The sequence below is a fragment of the Artemia franciscana genome, chromosome 14, assembly GCF_032884065.1.
Source record: "Artemia franciscana chromosome 14, ASM3288406v1, whole genome shotgun sequence".
NCBI lineage: Eukaryota > Metazoa > Arthropoda > Branchiopoda > Anostraca > Artemiidae > Artemia > Artemia franciscana.
This window is the reverse complement of record NC_088876.1, coordinates 38,544,010-38,558,184: the sequence shown is the minus strand read 5'-3', so window position 1 is coordinate 38,558,184 and position 14,175 is coordinate 38,544,010. Positions and strand designations below refer to the sequence as shown.

Genomic DNA, 14,175 nt, shown 5'->3' with positions numbered 1-14,175 from the left:
TAATTGTTTTAAAAAGTAGAATCGTGGCAAAGAGTCAAACTTTAGCGTAAAGAGCGAGGGATTGCGGAGGGGACAACCCATTTCATATACGGAGTAATTTCTGTTCGTTTTAAGTTTTAATGTCGCTCCTTACTTTCAGCTAGAAAAGTTAGTTTTTTTTATTTAATTTCTGAACGTTTTTGAATTAATGCATGTTTGGTTTTGGCTCTCCGCACATAAATTATTAAAATGAAATTTTAATATTAATTCTTTTTTGGGCTAAATGGCTTTCTCTTAGTTTTGATCAGACGATTTTGAGAAATAAGAGGTGGAGAAGGAGGCATAGTTGCCCTCCAATTTTTCGGTTACTTAAAAAGGCAACTAGAACTTTTAATTTTTAACGAACGTTTTTATTAGTAAAAACATACGTAACTTAAGAATTAACTTTAGCATAAAGAGCAAGGTATTTATCTCCTCCTAAATACCTCGCTCTTTATGCCAAAGTACTTTTAGAACCCCTCATATGCGTAATAATCTCTGTTCGTTTTAAGTTTCAATGCTACTTCTTCCTTTCATTTAAAAAAAAAACTTTTCATGTTTATTTTTCATTGTTTTCTTATAGTAATGCTAGAGAATCCTGCGCCCTTTCCATTGAATTTTTCTTCCCCCATGACAGATTCCTCCAAGGAAAGATCCTCCAACATAGCCCCCTCTCCTCAGCCCCACCCCTAAACAAAATAAAATTCCCCTGAAAACGTCTGTACACTTCCCAATAACCATTACTATATGTAAACACTGGTCAAAGTTTGTAACTTGCAGCCACTCCCCCAGGTACTGTGGGGGAGTTAGTCATCCCCAAAGACATAGTTATTATGTTTTTCGGCTATGTTGAACAAAATGGCTATCTCAAAATTTTGATCCGTTGACTTTGGGAAAAAATGAGCGTGGGAGGGGGCCTAGATGCCCTCCAATTTTTTTGGTCACTTAAAAAGGGCACTAGGACTTTTCATTTCCGTTAGAATGAGCCCTCTTGTGACATTCTAGGACCACCTGGTCGATACAATGACCCTTGGGAAAAAAAAAAAAAAAAAAAAAAAAAAAAAAAAAAAAAAAAAAAAAAAAAAAAAAACCGAATAGACACGCACCTGTGATTTGTCTTCTGGCAAAAAATACAAAATTCCACATTTTTGTAGATATGAGCTTGAAACTTCAACAGTAGGGTTCTCTGATACGTTGAATCTGATGGTGTCATTTTCGTTAAGATCCTACGACTTTTAGGGGATGTTTCCCCCATTTTCCTAAATAAGGCAAATTTTCTCAGGCTCGCGACTTTTGATGGGTATAACTAAACTTGATGAAACTTAATATTTAACATCAGCATTGAAATGCGATTCTTTTGATGTAGCTATTGATATCAAAATTCAATTTTTTAGAGTTTTGGTTACTATTGAGCTGGGTCGCTCCTTACTACAGTTTGTTACCACGAACTGTTTGATATCCTATTAAATATCTAAATTACGCATTAGCATTATTATCATGTTTTTTTTAGTTTTCAGTTATGGTGTGGCAAATCCGCAATCTCCATCGAGTTCTATTGCATATACCCTATTGAATGTTTAAATGACTCATTTGTATAATTATCCTTTTTTTTCTTAGGTTTGTGTTATGCTATGGCAAATCAGTAATTTCAGTTGAATTAAGAAATTCTGGCGTAAAGTTTATTCCTCCTTCCTGTTCTCCCTTCACAAAATCATAACTTTTATAGGATTTGTGTTCCCCTGATAGGTAGTCGACAACCTCATTAACTTTACTTACTGAATTTCTAGGCGGCATCAAATTAATGCGTTCGTTCACTCCCTTGTAACGAATTTATTTTGCCAATGCTTGCAGTCTGATTGATCAGTTCACCATTTTGTCTTCTTGATTATAAGTAGACAGTCCTTGAATTTCTTAAGTTACTACGTTTTGTTGCTGAAAAAATGGCACATCTAAACGACTGTTAGATAAATGTAAATTTATCTAAGTCTATCTACAGTAATCTAAACACAAGGAAATTTCCTTTAAACATCGATCTATTTGCATGACATCATTTACAATGCTTTCCAGTTTTGGGTCGACTGGTTTTGCTTTGGTCAGACATTCAAAATACTCAGTATTATTTCAAGAGGAGAAGGGTATTTGACTGGTCTCATGGGTTATATATTGAAAGCTCTTCTGGAACCTGTCAATTACGCCTGGAATCCGTCAATCTGTTGAATTTGAATTTAAACCATTTTGCCGTCTAAATGACATAACATTTAGACTCTAAATGTTACTGCAAAATTCAAAAAAATATTCAACGCTTCTCAAATAGTAAATCTATTCACCTTAAGGATATCTATCAACTTATTAATTTATTCCCAACTCCCGTTTTTAATAATGTGGGGAATGGGTAAAGGCTATATGTCTCACAGCCTCTCTTCTTGACCTCTTTTACAATCTTTGTACATCATTTTATCCAATTTTTATTAATTTAGGAGTACAGTGAGGGTTTTACCTCTATACTGCTCCCTCTTAACACTGCTGCATTATCTCTGTAAGTCATTTTAATATTACTGTTGATGCCTTTAATTTGTGATCAGAGCTACCTTTTAATAGTAAAGGAAAGTGATGAGGCTATGGGCTTTCCATTCCCTTGGTATCTTTTCAAGACTTTTTCAAATCAATTTTTATTATTGAAGTGACTTGAGATCCATTATCTCCTCCAAATTTGAAAAAGACCGTTCTCTAATAATTTGCGAGAAAGCTGAATTGATGACTCATCTTTTTTAATCACCTTACCATATTTTCCTAATATATGAGTTACCTTTGGTCCCCTTTTTAAATCTTTGTGACTGCTTTTACCTTTTTTAAATTTGGAAAGGGGTGGGGCTAGAAGCATCTAAAGCTCTAAACTTTTTTTTATCTTTTTACAATCGGTATAGATTGTTCTAATATCATCAGTAATATTATCATTATTATTATCATTATCATTAATCTCTTTCAGATGTGATCCAGGGTATATTGGCATAGACTGTCGTCCGATTACATCTAACGCATCAGAGATCATTGAAGACTTTGAAAAGCCGATTCTAAATGTTTCTTTAATTGGGGGAAGCGTAATAGATGAAGAAATATTTAGTGGAAAGTCTGCCATTTTAAACTATGTAAGTTTTTGCATAGGATAGGTAATAGCTTGAATCTTGAGACACTCTCTTTGGTATTTTTGAATAAATAGTACAAATAGGTGAATGTAACTTTCAGGAATCAGCACAACTTTCAAATCTATAAAATCTCTGAAAGTTTCATCCACCTTGCTCGATTATTTAACCTTTAAATGCTACGGGAAGTTCCCAGCAAGTGATTACGCATACAGTTAAAATAGAAAAGTTTTGTAGTGTATTTATTCAGCAGTTGCTTTACCATTTATTTATTATGTTTCGCCAATGTGGAATTGGCCTAACATAAGGTTAGATCAGCTTTATTAAAATACTTGAAGTTTCTCCTCCAACTCCCTCTTTATACCAGAAGTACATAGCTGGAAAATGAGTATGAGTTATGCAATATTTTAGCTCAGCTGCCTGAGATTGAAGATCATGCCTGATTTTGGTCTTCCTGATTTCGTATGTACATATTTGATTTACTGTGGTGATTGCTAAACGTTTGACTTTTCGTGTCTTACATATACGACAATATGAAGTTTTCTTGTTAGCTTATTTTTATTTTTCTTTCGTTTTTTATTTACTCCGCCCATTCTTCTGTTGTTGTATAGCGGGCTATAAATGAAATTCATTCATTCATTCATTAAGAAGAACCCCGATGAAATGGACATGCTTCATTTCTTCTTGATTTTATAACTTGCATCTCTTTTACATCTCTCTGGTTATAATATGGAATATTTCAAGCAAACTTGGAAGACTAATGTTGAACATACTGTCTATGTTTCAGAATATTGATATATTGTGTGAAGATTGACCGGTATAGAAATGAAGAAAGAATTTTTGAATCAATGTTTAATAGTAAATAACTCTTATTGTTGGCAATACAAACTGAACTCGTAGTGATCAGTAGTGATCAGTCGTAGTGAGCCAGTTTTCTCTTTCTTTCAGAGTTTTGATATATTGTGTAAAGATTGACCGGTATAGAAATGAAGAAAGGATTTTTGAATCAATGTTTAATAGTAAATAACTCTTATTGTTGGCAATACAAACTGAACTCGTAGTGATCAGTAGTGATCAGTCGTAGTGAGCCAGTTTTCTCTTTCTTTCAGAGTTTTGATATATTGTGTAAAGATTGACCGGTATAGAAATGAAGAAAGGATTTTTGAATCAATGTTTAATAGTAAATAACTCTTATTGTTGGCAATACAAACTGAACTCGTAGTGATCAGTAGTGATCAGTCGTAGTGAGCCAGTTTTCTCTTTCTTTCAGAGTTTTGATAAGGCTTAAAAAAAATCCAATGTCTTTCTTGTGAGCATGTCATTATGACTGACTTCAACCTTGATTTTTGTGACTGATGGTCACGCTCGTCTGTAGTGACCGGTCTCCAGGTCCGACAACATTCCTATCCCCTCAAATCCCAGTCGCAATACTTCTTTTTTAAAAACTTCTTGGAGACGCAGGTGCATGTTAAGTCATAAGGAATGTTTTCTAAGAGATGCAGGTATTAATTACATCATAAAGACTGTTTTTAAGGGATGTAGTGTTAATTACTTATTAGTTTCTTTTTAAAATACCTATGAGGGACAGGGCTTCCATATTCAAGGATTTCTTTGGTTGTTACGTCAGAGGGAATGTTTTCTAAGATATGTGTGTGCATGCTATGTAACAAGGAATGTTTTCTAAGCGATGTAGGTATTAATCACGTAATAGTGAATATTTACTACTAGCTGTTGGCTAGTGTTGGGGTGGCGCGAAGCGCCACCCCAACACCTAGTTGGTGGGGGCGCTTCGTGCCCCCCCAAGCCCCCCCCGCACGCGTAAGTCGTTACGCGCCATATTAGTTACGTGCCATTGTAGTTGTGTCCCTGTGTCCCACCAGGTTTACCAACTCTTGAACATGCAACATAATAATTCTCCATGGGAAAACAATCCATATTCAGACCTATACCGCATTTTTCTAACGATTGCCCTTGAGCTTTGTTGATGGTGATTGCTACTCGAACATTCCCTGTGTCCCCGTCGTCATTTATATATCCCCCTGTTCCCCTGGCGTCCCCGTTGTAGTTGTGTCCCTGTGTCCTGGTCGTCATTTATATTCCCTGTGTCCCGGTCGTCATTTGAAATCTAGTAGGCATTGATGACCTTATCCAAGTGAAAATCCCAAACCCAATCATCATCGCTATCATTTTCAGTTTTGATATGTTTTGACTCTCGCTGTCCAGGTGGATTTTCATCTAACTGCGCGGTTTTACGTTCTTTAGACACAAGCCTGTTTTCATGCTGTTCTTGTGATTCCTCGGCACGCCTTCTTTTCTTACTTTCTCTATCAGCCGCAAGCCTGTTTTCATGCAGTTCTTGTGATTCCTCGGCACGCTTTCTTTTCTTACTTTCTCTATCAGCCGCAAGTCTTTTGGCATAGACTCTTTGAGCAGCTTCCCCGGCTGTTGCCATTGTAGGTTCTTCAGTAATTTTACCATTAAAAATTTCTCTTTCAACGATCTTCTTACAATTAAAAATTTGTCTTTGAACGATTTTCTTAAATACCTGTGTCCTGGTCGTCATTTATATTCCCTGTGTCCCGGTCGTCATTTGTGTCCCGGTATCCCAGTCTGTAATTTCTCTTTGAGTGTCCCGGTCGTCATTTATATTCCCTCTGTCCCGGTCGTCATTTGTGTCCCGGTCTGTAATTTCTCTTTGTGTGTTTTTTCTTTATAGTTTTTTTTTGTAGTTGTGTCCCTGTGTCCTGGTCGTCATTTATATTCCCTGTGTCCCGGTCGTCATTTTTGTCCCGGTGTCCCGGTCTGTATATACATTCGTTTTTGAATTGTTATATGATGAAATAAATTTTTGTGTTTTTCCCCTTTTTTCTTTTTAGTTTTTAGTTTTTTTAGTTTATAGTTTTTTCTTTTTAGTTTTTTTTGTAGTTTTTACCTAGCCAAGGTTCGAACCTGCAACCTCTCGCACCTAGAACCTGGAACATAACGCGTTACCAACTCAGCTACTTCGAGCTTGAATACATTCGTTTTTGAATTGGTATATGATGAAATAATTCAGACGTCATATGTGGACAGACAGACAGACAGACATAACACACATACAACTTATTTTTATATAGATAGATTATCAAGGGAATGTTAGGAAATATTGTTATGCAATAGGGTTTGATTGTTACATAATAGGGCTTTGGCTGTAACGTAATAGGAAGTGTTAGAGTCCACTAGTCAAGCAGGGAAATTGTTTGAGACATTTTTCTTCAAGACATTTTTAAGGCGTTTCAATACATCCTGAGACGGTTTTTAAGACGTTCCTCTCCAAGGCGTGTCAAGACATTTCATGATATTTTTTAAGACGTCTTTCTTCAAGACGTTTTCAAGACATTTCAATACATCCCTATAAGTTTTTTAAGACATTTCTCTTCAAGACGTTTCAAGACATCCCAAGCGGTCTTCTAAGACATTTTTCTTCAAGATGTTTTAAGATATATCTAGACGTTTTTAAGACATTTTCTTCAAGACATTTTCCAAGACGTTTCGAGATATTTCAAGACATGTTTAAGACATTTTTCTTCAAAACGTTTTTCAAGACGTTTCATGAAATCTCAAGACGTTTTTTCAGACGTTTTTTCTTAAAGAGGTTTTTCAAGACATTTCAAGACCTTTTTAAGACCGTTTCTTAAGGACGTTCCAAGGCATTCCAAGATGTTTTTTAAGAAATTTTTTCTTCAAGATGTTTTCCTTCATGATTTCTTTAGTTCCAACGTAATAGAGAATCTTTACCAGTATTGAGGATGACGCATTATAACCTGACATGCTAGAATTCAGAGTCCCGTGGAGACCCCCTGCTTGTAACTAAGCACAGCACACACTACGTAATGACGTTGCACACGTGGGATGTAATGCTATCATACATGTGGGTGTTAAGTAATGACGGGGGCAAACGTCGGTGTTACTTAACGACAGCGCACGCGTGGGATGTTACGAAATGACAGCGCACACATGGGTTGGAAATATTTGCATTTTCAAGTGCTTTAAAGTGTGCTCGTCTTATTATTGTTTTTCATTTCTTTTTCCCTATGTCTTTTTTCCTAAAACCCATTCGATACAAATTTTGAGGTATCCATTTTGTCAAAAACAGTTCAATGATCAGACAACAAAAACACCGAGGTCAACATAACCCCTAGAGCCTGGGGCAGGTTTTGTAAGTTATGTCCTGGGGGCATAAATGGTTCTTATGGAAGGGGTGCTCGTAAAAACTTTATAGGGGCTCATAGCATAGAAAATTGAAAATTTCTAGTTCATGTCTTAAGAGTCAGAAGAGATCGGAGGGTAACTGACCCCCACCCCCTTTTTCCCCCAAACCCATCCGATAAAATTTTTGAGATAGCCATTTTGTTAAAATTAGTTGAAACATCAGATAATAAAAACTTCGGGATTAACACAGCCCCTCAAAGTCTGGGGGCATGCGTTGTAAGTTATGCCCTAGGGGTGTATATGGCTGTTATGGAAAGGTTGCTCGTTCAAACTTCAGAAGGGGCTGACTTGATAGAAAACTGAATGTTACAGTTCCTTCTTAAGGGTCAGAAAAGGTTGAAGGGCAAACAGACTCCCTACGCCTTTTTTTTCCTAAATCCCATTCGATACAAATTTTGAGATATCCATTTTGTCAAAAATAGTTCAAAGAGCAGACAACAAAACTCTGAGGTCAACATAAGAGCCCGGGCCCGGGGCAGGCATTGTAAGTTATATCCTGGGGGCATATATGGTTCTTACGGAAGGGTTGCTCGTAAAAACTTTATAGGGGCTCATTTAATAGAAAATTGAAAGTTTCTAGTTCACGTCTTAAGAGTCAAAAAAGATGGGTGGGCAACTCACCCCCACCGCCTTTTTCCCCCAAACCCATCTAATAAAAATTCTGAGATAGCTATTTTTTTAAATTAGTTCAAACATCAGATAAGAAAAATCCGGGATTGACCCTCCTTCTAGAGCCTGGAGGCATGCGTTTTAAGTTGTGCCCTGGAGGTATATATGGCTGCTCCGGAAGGGGTGCTCGTATGAACTTCAGAAGGGGCTAACTTGATAGAAAATTGAATGACACAGTTCCTAATGGAATGTGCTTATAAGTTCCTTGTAAGTTCCGTATAAACTTCAGAGGGGGCTCATTTGCTTGAAAATTGAAAGTTCTAGCTTAATTTTTAAAAGTCAAAAGAAATTAGAGGGAATAAGCCCCCACTCCCTTTCCCCCCCAAACCCTTCGGATAAAATTTTGAGATCCCTTTTTAAGAGTCAAAAGTAAATAGAGGGTAACTAGACCCCGCTTCTACACCCTCTTCTCCCCAATTGCATCTGATAACAATGTTTGGTGTATCCATTTTGTTCAAAATAGTTCAAAGATCAGATAACAGAAACTTTGGGGTCGACTCAGCGCCCAGAGCCTGGGGCAAGTGTTTTAAGTTTTTCCCCGGGGGCATGTAAGGTTTTTATGGGAGTGGTGGTCGTATAAACTTCAGAGGCGGCTCAAATGATCAGAAGTTTGAAGTTTTAGTTCCTTTTTTAAGAGTAAAAATGATCAGAGGGCAACTAAATCCCCCCATGCCCTCTTTTCCTCAAATGCATCCGATCAAATTTTATATAGTCATTTTGTTCAAAATAGACCAAAGATCACATAACAAAAGTCCAGGGAAAACACTGCCCCCCAGAACCCGAGGACAAATGTTGTAACTTATGCCCCAGGGGCATATATGTTTTTTTTGGAATGGATGGTAGTATAAACTTTTGAGAGGACTCATTCAATTGGGAACTGAAAGTTATAGTTCCCTTTTTAAGATTGACAAGTAACAAGAGGGAGCATAACCCTCTCCCCAAACCCTCTTTTCCCAAAATCCATCCGATCGAATTTTTTAGATAGCAATTTTAGACCAAAGATTATATAACAAAAACTCTGGGGTTGAAAAAAAACCCCTTCACCCAAAGAAGTAATTAACGATATTTATTCCAAAAATCAAGTGGGGTTAACCCCTGGCTCTCCCCCATCACTCAATCCCCCCAAAAAATAACTTACTAGCTATATTTTGTTTCAAAACAATGGGAGCTGACCCCTTGCCCTCCCTCTGTGTCCCGACCCTCCCTCCTCCCAAAACACTAAGAGATATTTTATTCCAAAAAGCATTTGAGCTGACTCTTGGGCCTTCCGCCTTGCCCCAGCTTCCCTCCCCCCCGGAAAACACATTATTAATGACATTTTATTACAAAATCAAGGGAGCTGACCCCCGGCCCGATCAACCCCCTTCAAAATAAAAAAAAACATTTGAAGTTTTTGCACGGCCAGCCCCAACCACCCAGTAGCATCAAGCATCAAACCCAGCCCCCCTAATATCCTCCCACTAGCAGTGCATGTGTTTATACGTGTGTTTGTGTTCCTTAGCTCCATATACAGTTTGTATATGCTTATCATTTATACAAGTTTGTTCAATTCATCGTCTCTTATTCTTTAAGGTCATGTAATGAAGACTGCCTACAAATAATTAAGGCAGCTAGGCTACAATCTTTCAATTGATATTAATTATGATTTATTTGAAATTGAGGTAAAAATAGGATTTGTTTAAATCAAATCACAGCCTACGATCAAACTCCATAGAGGTGAACTTTATCATGTTTTTTGTTACTACTAAGTATTAGTCATTTGAAAACTAAAGGTAATAAAGGCTATAAGGCTTAAATGTGTTATTATTTTTTCCCAAAAACTCATTTCCCAAGAACCGGCTCATTTGATTGGAAGTAGAAACTTTTCGCCCTCTTTTAAGACAAAAAAGAGATCAGAGGACAACCAGCCCCCTTTACACCTTTACCCTCAAATGGACCCAATCCAAATTTTTAGATAGCTATTTTGTCGAAAAAAAGTTAAAAGACAAAAACTATGCCTCCTGAGTTGAAATCCCCTCAGCCCCTGGGGCAAGTACTTAAATTTTTGCTAGTTGCCTATTTTTGTTCTAGAAGGTGTTTTTGGTATAGGTGGTTGTATAATCTTTGAAGGAGGCTCGTTTGATTGGATATGAAAAGTTCAGAGTTTGCTTTTTAAGTTTGCTCAAATGTATCCGAAAAAAGTATTAAGATAGCCATTTTGTTCAAAATAGTAGGATTCCAGATTCACCGCTAGTGCTGCAGTACATACCCCCTCCAGATTCAGGTTCACCACTAGTGCTGCAGTATATACCCCCTCCAGATTCAGATTCACCACTAGTGCTGCAGTACATACCCCCTCCAGATTCAGGTTCACCACTAGTGCTGCAGTATATACCCCCTCCAGATTCAGATTCACCACTAGTGCTGCAGTACATACCCCCTCCAGATTCAGATTCACCACTAGTGCTGCAGTACATACCCCCTCCAGATTCAGGTTCACCACTAGTGCTGCAGTATATACCCCCTCCAGATTCAGATTCACCACTAGTGCTGCAGTACATACCCCCTCCACTTCCCTCAGCCCTAACACCCAGCATAGGATGCTTAATCTCATAACTGAACCAAGCTCTATTCTAATAGCCCAGGGTGCCGCGCTGTTTATTTGCTCGTAATGTTGAATAGATTTTGACTCTGTAAGATTTGATTTATTGTAATAAATTTTCAATATACATGATTTATTAAAATATTATTTATGACTTCTTATTAAATTGATTTGTTTGTGGGTTCGCCAATTTATATTAGTAAATAGCATTGATATTAGTAGGCCACATGAAGCCGATAGTAAAGATAGTCTGTCTAAGTAAAGATACTGGGTAAGTCAAAGTATTACCACAGATTCTGTAAAAGTATATAGTGACATATTTACCACGCCTAAATAGCGACTATTTTCAAATTTGATAGCATTTGAAGAAGTTAAAGTTAGAATTATTAAGTTATCCTTTGGGCATTGTTTGACAAAGAATATCCAGAAAATCTGAACAATGTTTGTAATCATTGCGGTAGAAACTTTAAATTGATTAAAAATTGCCAGGGATGCCAATTGGAAGGCAAAATTGATTAAAAGAGTTTGAAAATTACCTCGCGCTTGTAAAAGAAATGTATTCTATAAAACTTACGCAAAAGATTTTCTCTCTAAATCAGGGTATAGGGGGTGTAAATTTGTGGAGGGGGGTTACACTGAATATCATTTGTGTATCTTTAATTCCCTTCACAAGCAAAGCTCAGTCTCCTAGTTCTGCATGATAAAACTGATAATAATAGAAAAAGAGAATGGTTTGGTACCGCTTATATGTGCAGCCAAAATTCCTAAATTTTGAGAAAAATATATGTATTTCGTTTAAATTTACTTTATTCTATTCTTAGCAGGCATTTCGTACACCTTGCTGATGCCGGGATAAATGTCCTACAAGTAGTGCTGGCATTGTGTGAAATGCGAATAATTCCAGTCCTAATTCTTGCAACATTTGTCAATTCTTTTTTTGGAGCTGCTTAAAAGAAATGTTTTGAAAAGCCAAAATAGCAAGAAGTCAGTATAGTATTGCGCAGGGGGCAGTCGTACATTTGTTAGGTTAGTGTGTTAATCCGAAACGTTAGGAATAGGACTTATCAGCGCCTGTTAGACATTTTAAGGACAAATTGGGGAATCGGAGTTTTAATTAAATACTGAAAATAAAAATTAAAACGATTAAATGACTCCTGGAGCAGTTTCCCCTCTACCAAATTCCATGTCCAAACTCCAACTGATTTGACCTATCCAGTGATAGTACGAATATCATTATAAAAAGCACCAATCTTATTTTCTTTTTAAATGACTTTTTTTTCATCCAGAAAATTATATTCACGGTATGTTCACCTTCTTATTTGTCATTGATCATATTTCTGTCCTATTTTCAGATTAAATAAAAAAAAACTAATTTTTTTAGCTGAAAGTAAGGAGCGAAATTAAAACTTAAAACAAACAGAAATTACTCCGTATATGAAATGAGTTTTCCCCTCCGCAATCCCTCGCTCTTTACGCTAAAGCTTTAAATTGTTTTAAAAAGTAGAATTGTGGCAAAGAGTCAAACTTTAGCGTAAAGAGCGAGGGATTGCAGAGGGGACAACTCATTTCATATACGGAGTAATTTCTGTTCGTTTTAAGTTTTAATGTCGCTCCTTACTTTCAGCTAAAAAAATTAGTTTTTTTTTATTTAATTTCTGAACGTTTTTGAATTAATGCATGAATGGTTTTGGCTCTCCGCACATAAATTATTAAAATGAAATTTGTATATTAATTATTTTTTTGGCTAAATGGCTTTCTATTAGTTTTGATCAGACGATTTTGAGAAATAAGGGGTGGAGAAGGAGGCCTAGTTGCCCTCCAATTTTTCGGTTACTTAAAAAGGCAACTAGAACTTTTAATTTTTAACGAACGTTTTTATTAGTAAAAAAATATACGTAACTTAAGAATTAACTTACGTAACAAACTTTCATAACCTTATATTTTTATTATGTATACGAGGGGATTTGTACCCTCGTTAATACCTCGCTCTTTACACTAAATCGTAAGTTTTGTCCCAATTCTTTAAGAATGACCCCTGAATCAGAAAGGCCGTAGAATAAATAGTTGAAATTACTAAAAAATACTTTAGTATAAAGAGCAAGGTATTTATCTCCTCCTAAATACCTCGCTCTTTATGCTAAAGTATTTTTAGAACCCCTCATATGCGTAATAATCTCTGTTCGTTTTAAGTTTCAATGCTACTTCTTCCTTTCATTTGAAAAAACGTTTTCATGTTTATTTTTCATTGTTTTCTTATAGTAATGCTAGAGAATCCTGCGCCCTTGTCATTGAATTTTTCTTCCCCCATGACAGATTCCTCCAAGGAAAGATCCTCCAACATAGCCCCCTCTCCTCAGCCCCACCCCCAAACAAAATAAAATCCCCCTGAAAACGTCTGTACACTTCCCAATAACCATTACTATATGTAAACAATGGTCAAAGTTTGTAACTTGCAGCCCCTCCCCCAGGGATTGCAGGGGAGTAAATCATCCCCAAAGATATAGTTATTATGGTTTTCGACTATGCTGAACATAATGGCTATCTCAAAATTTTGATCCGTTGACTTTGGGAAAAAATGAGCGTGGGAGGGAGAATTTTTTTGGTCACTTAAAAAGGGCACTAGAACTTTTCATTTCCGTTAGAATGAGCCATCTTGCGACATTCTAGGACCACTTGGTCGATACGATGACCCCTGGGGAAAAGAAAAAAAAAAACAAAAAAAAAACCAAACAAATAAACACGCACTCGTGATTTGTCTTCTGGCAAAAAATACAAAATTCCACATTTTTGTAGATAGGAGCTTGAAAATTCTACGGTATGGTTCTCTGATACGATGAATCTGATGGTGTCATTTTCGTTAAGATCCTATGACTTTTAGGGGGTGTTTGCCCCTATTTTCCTAAATAAGGCAAATTTTCTCAGGCTCGTAACTTTTGATGGGTAAGACTAAAGTTGATGAAACTTATATATTTAAAATCAGCATTAAAATGCGGATCTTTTGATGTAGCTATTGATATCAAAATTCAATTTTTTAGAGTTTTGGTTACCATTGAGCCGGGTCGCTCCTTACTACAGTTCGTTACCACGAACTGTTTGATGTAGAGGATGTATTTATTTCCACTTTTGAAAGTTTTGAAACAAGAGAATCTAATCTTGAACTTATGGATTTTAGGAAGTTTTAAATAAACAAAAGCAAGTTTTTTCCTCTGAAAGTATGGAGAAACATAAAGAGTTAAAACGGAAAGGAATTAGTATTCCTATGAAGGGGGTTACCCCCTCCTCAACACCTCTATCTTTACGCTAAAGATTTTTAGTACTTTTAAAAAGTTTCTTATTATTCTAAACGAACATTGTGTTTCAGGAGTCATCCCTAAAGAATTCAAAAAATTCAAACTTAAAAAATTCAAACATAGCTGATTAAGGGAAATGTTTGATGATACATGTTAAGAATTTGAAGGGATTAATTAACATAACAAATTTTTAAACTAATAAAAATTTCTTGAGTTTGGAATTTGA

General features: G+C 36.3%; 1 protein-coding gene across 3 annotated transcripts in view; it reads left to right on the top strand.

Moving 5' to 3' along the window:
• LOC136035685 (reelin-like) overlaps positions 1 to 14,175 on the top strand; it is a 538,294-nt gene that overhangs the window by 158,225 nt on the left and 365,894 nt on the right. For all 3 annotated transcript variants that reach the window (XM_065717615.1, XM_065717614.1, XM_065717616.1), the window contains exon 15: positions 3,005 to 3,164. In XM_065717615.1, coding sequence (XP_065573687.1) covers positions 3,005 to 3,164 — 160 coding nt within the window. The remainder of the gene's footprint in view (positions 1 to 3,004; positions 3,165 to 14,175) is intronic.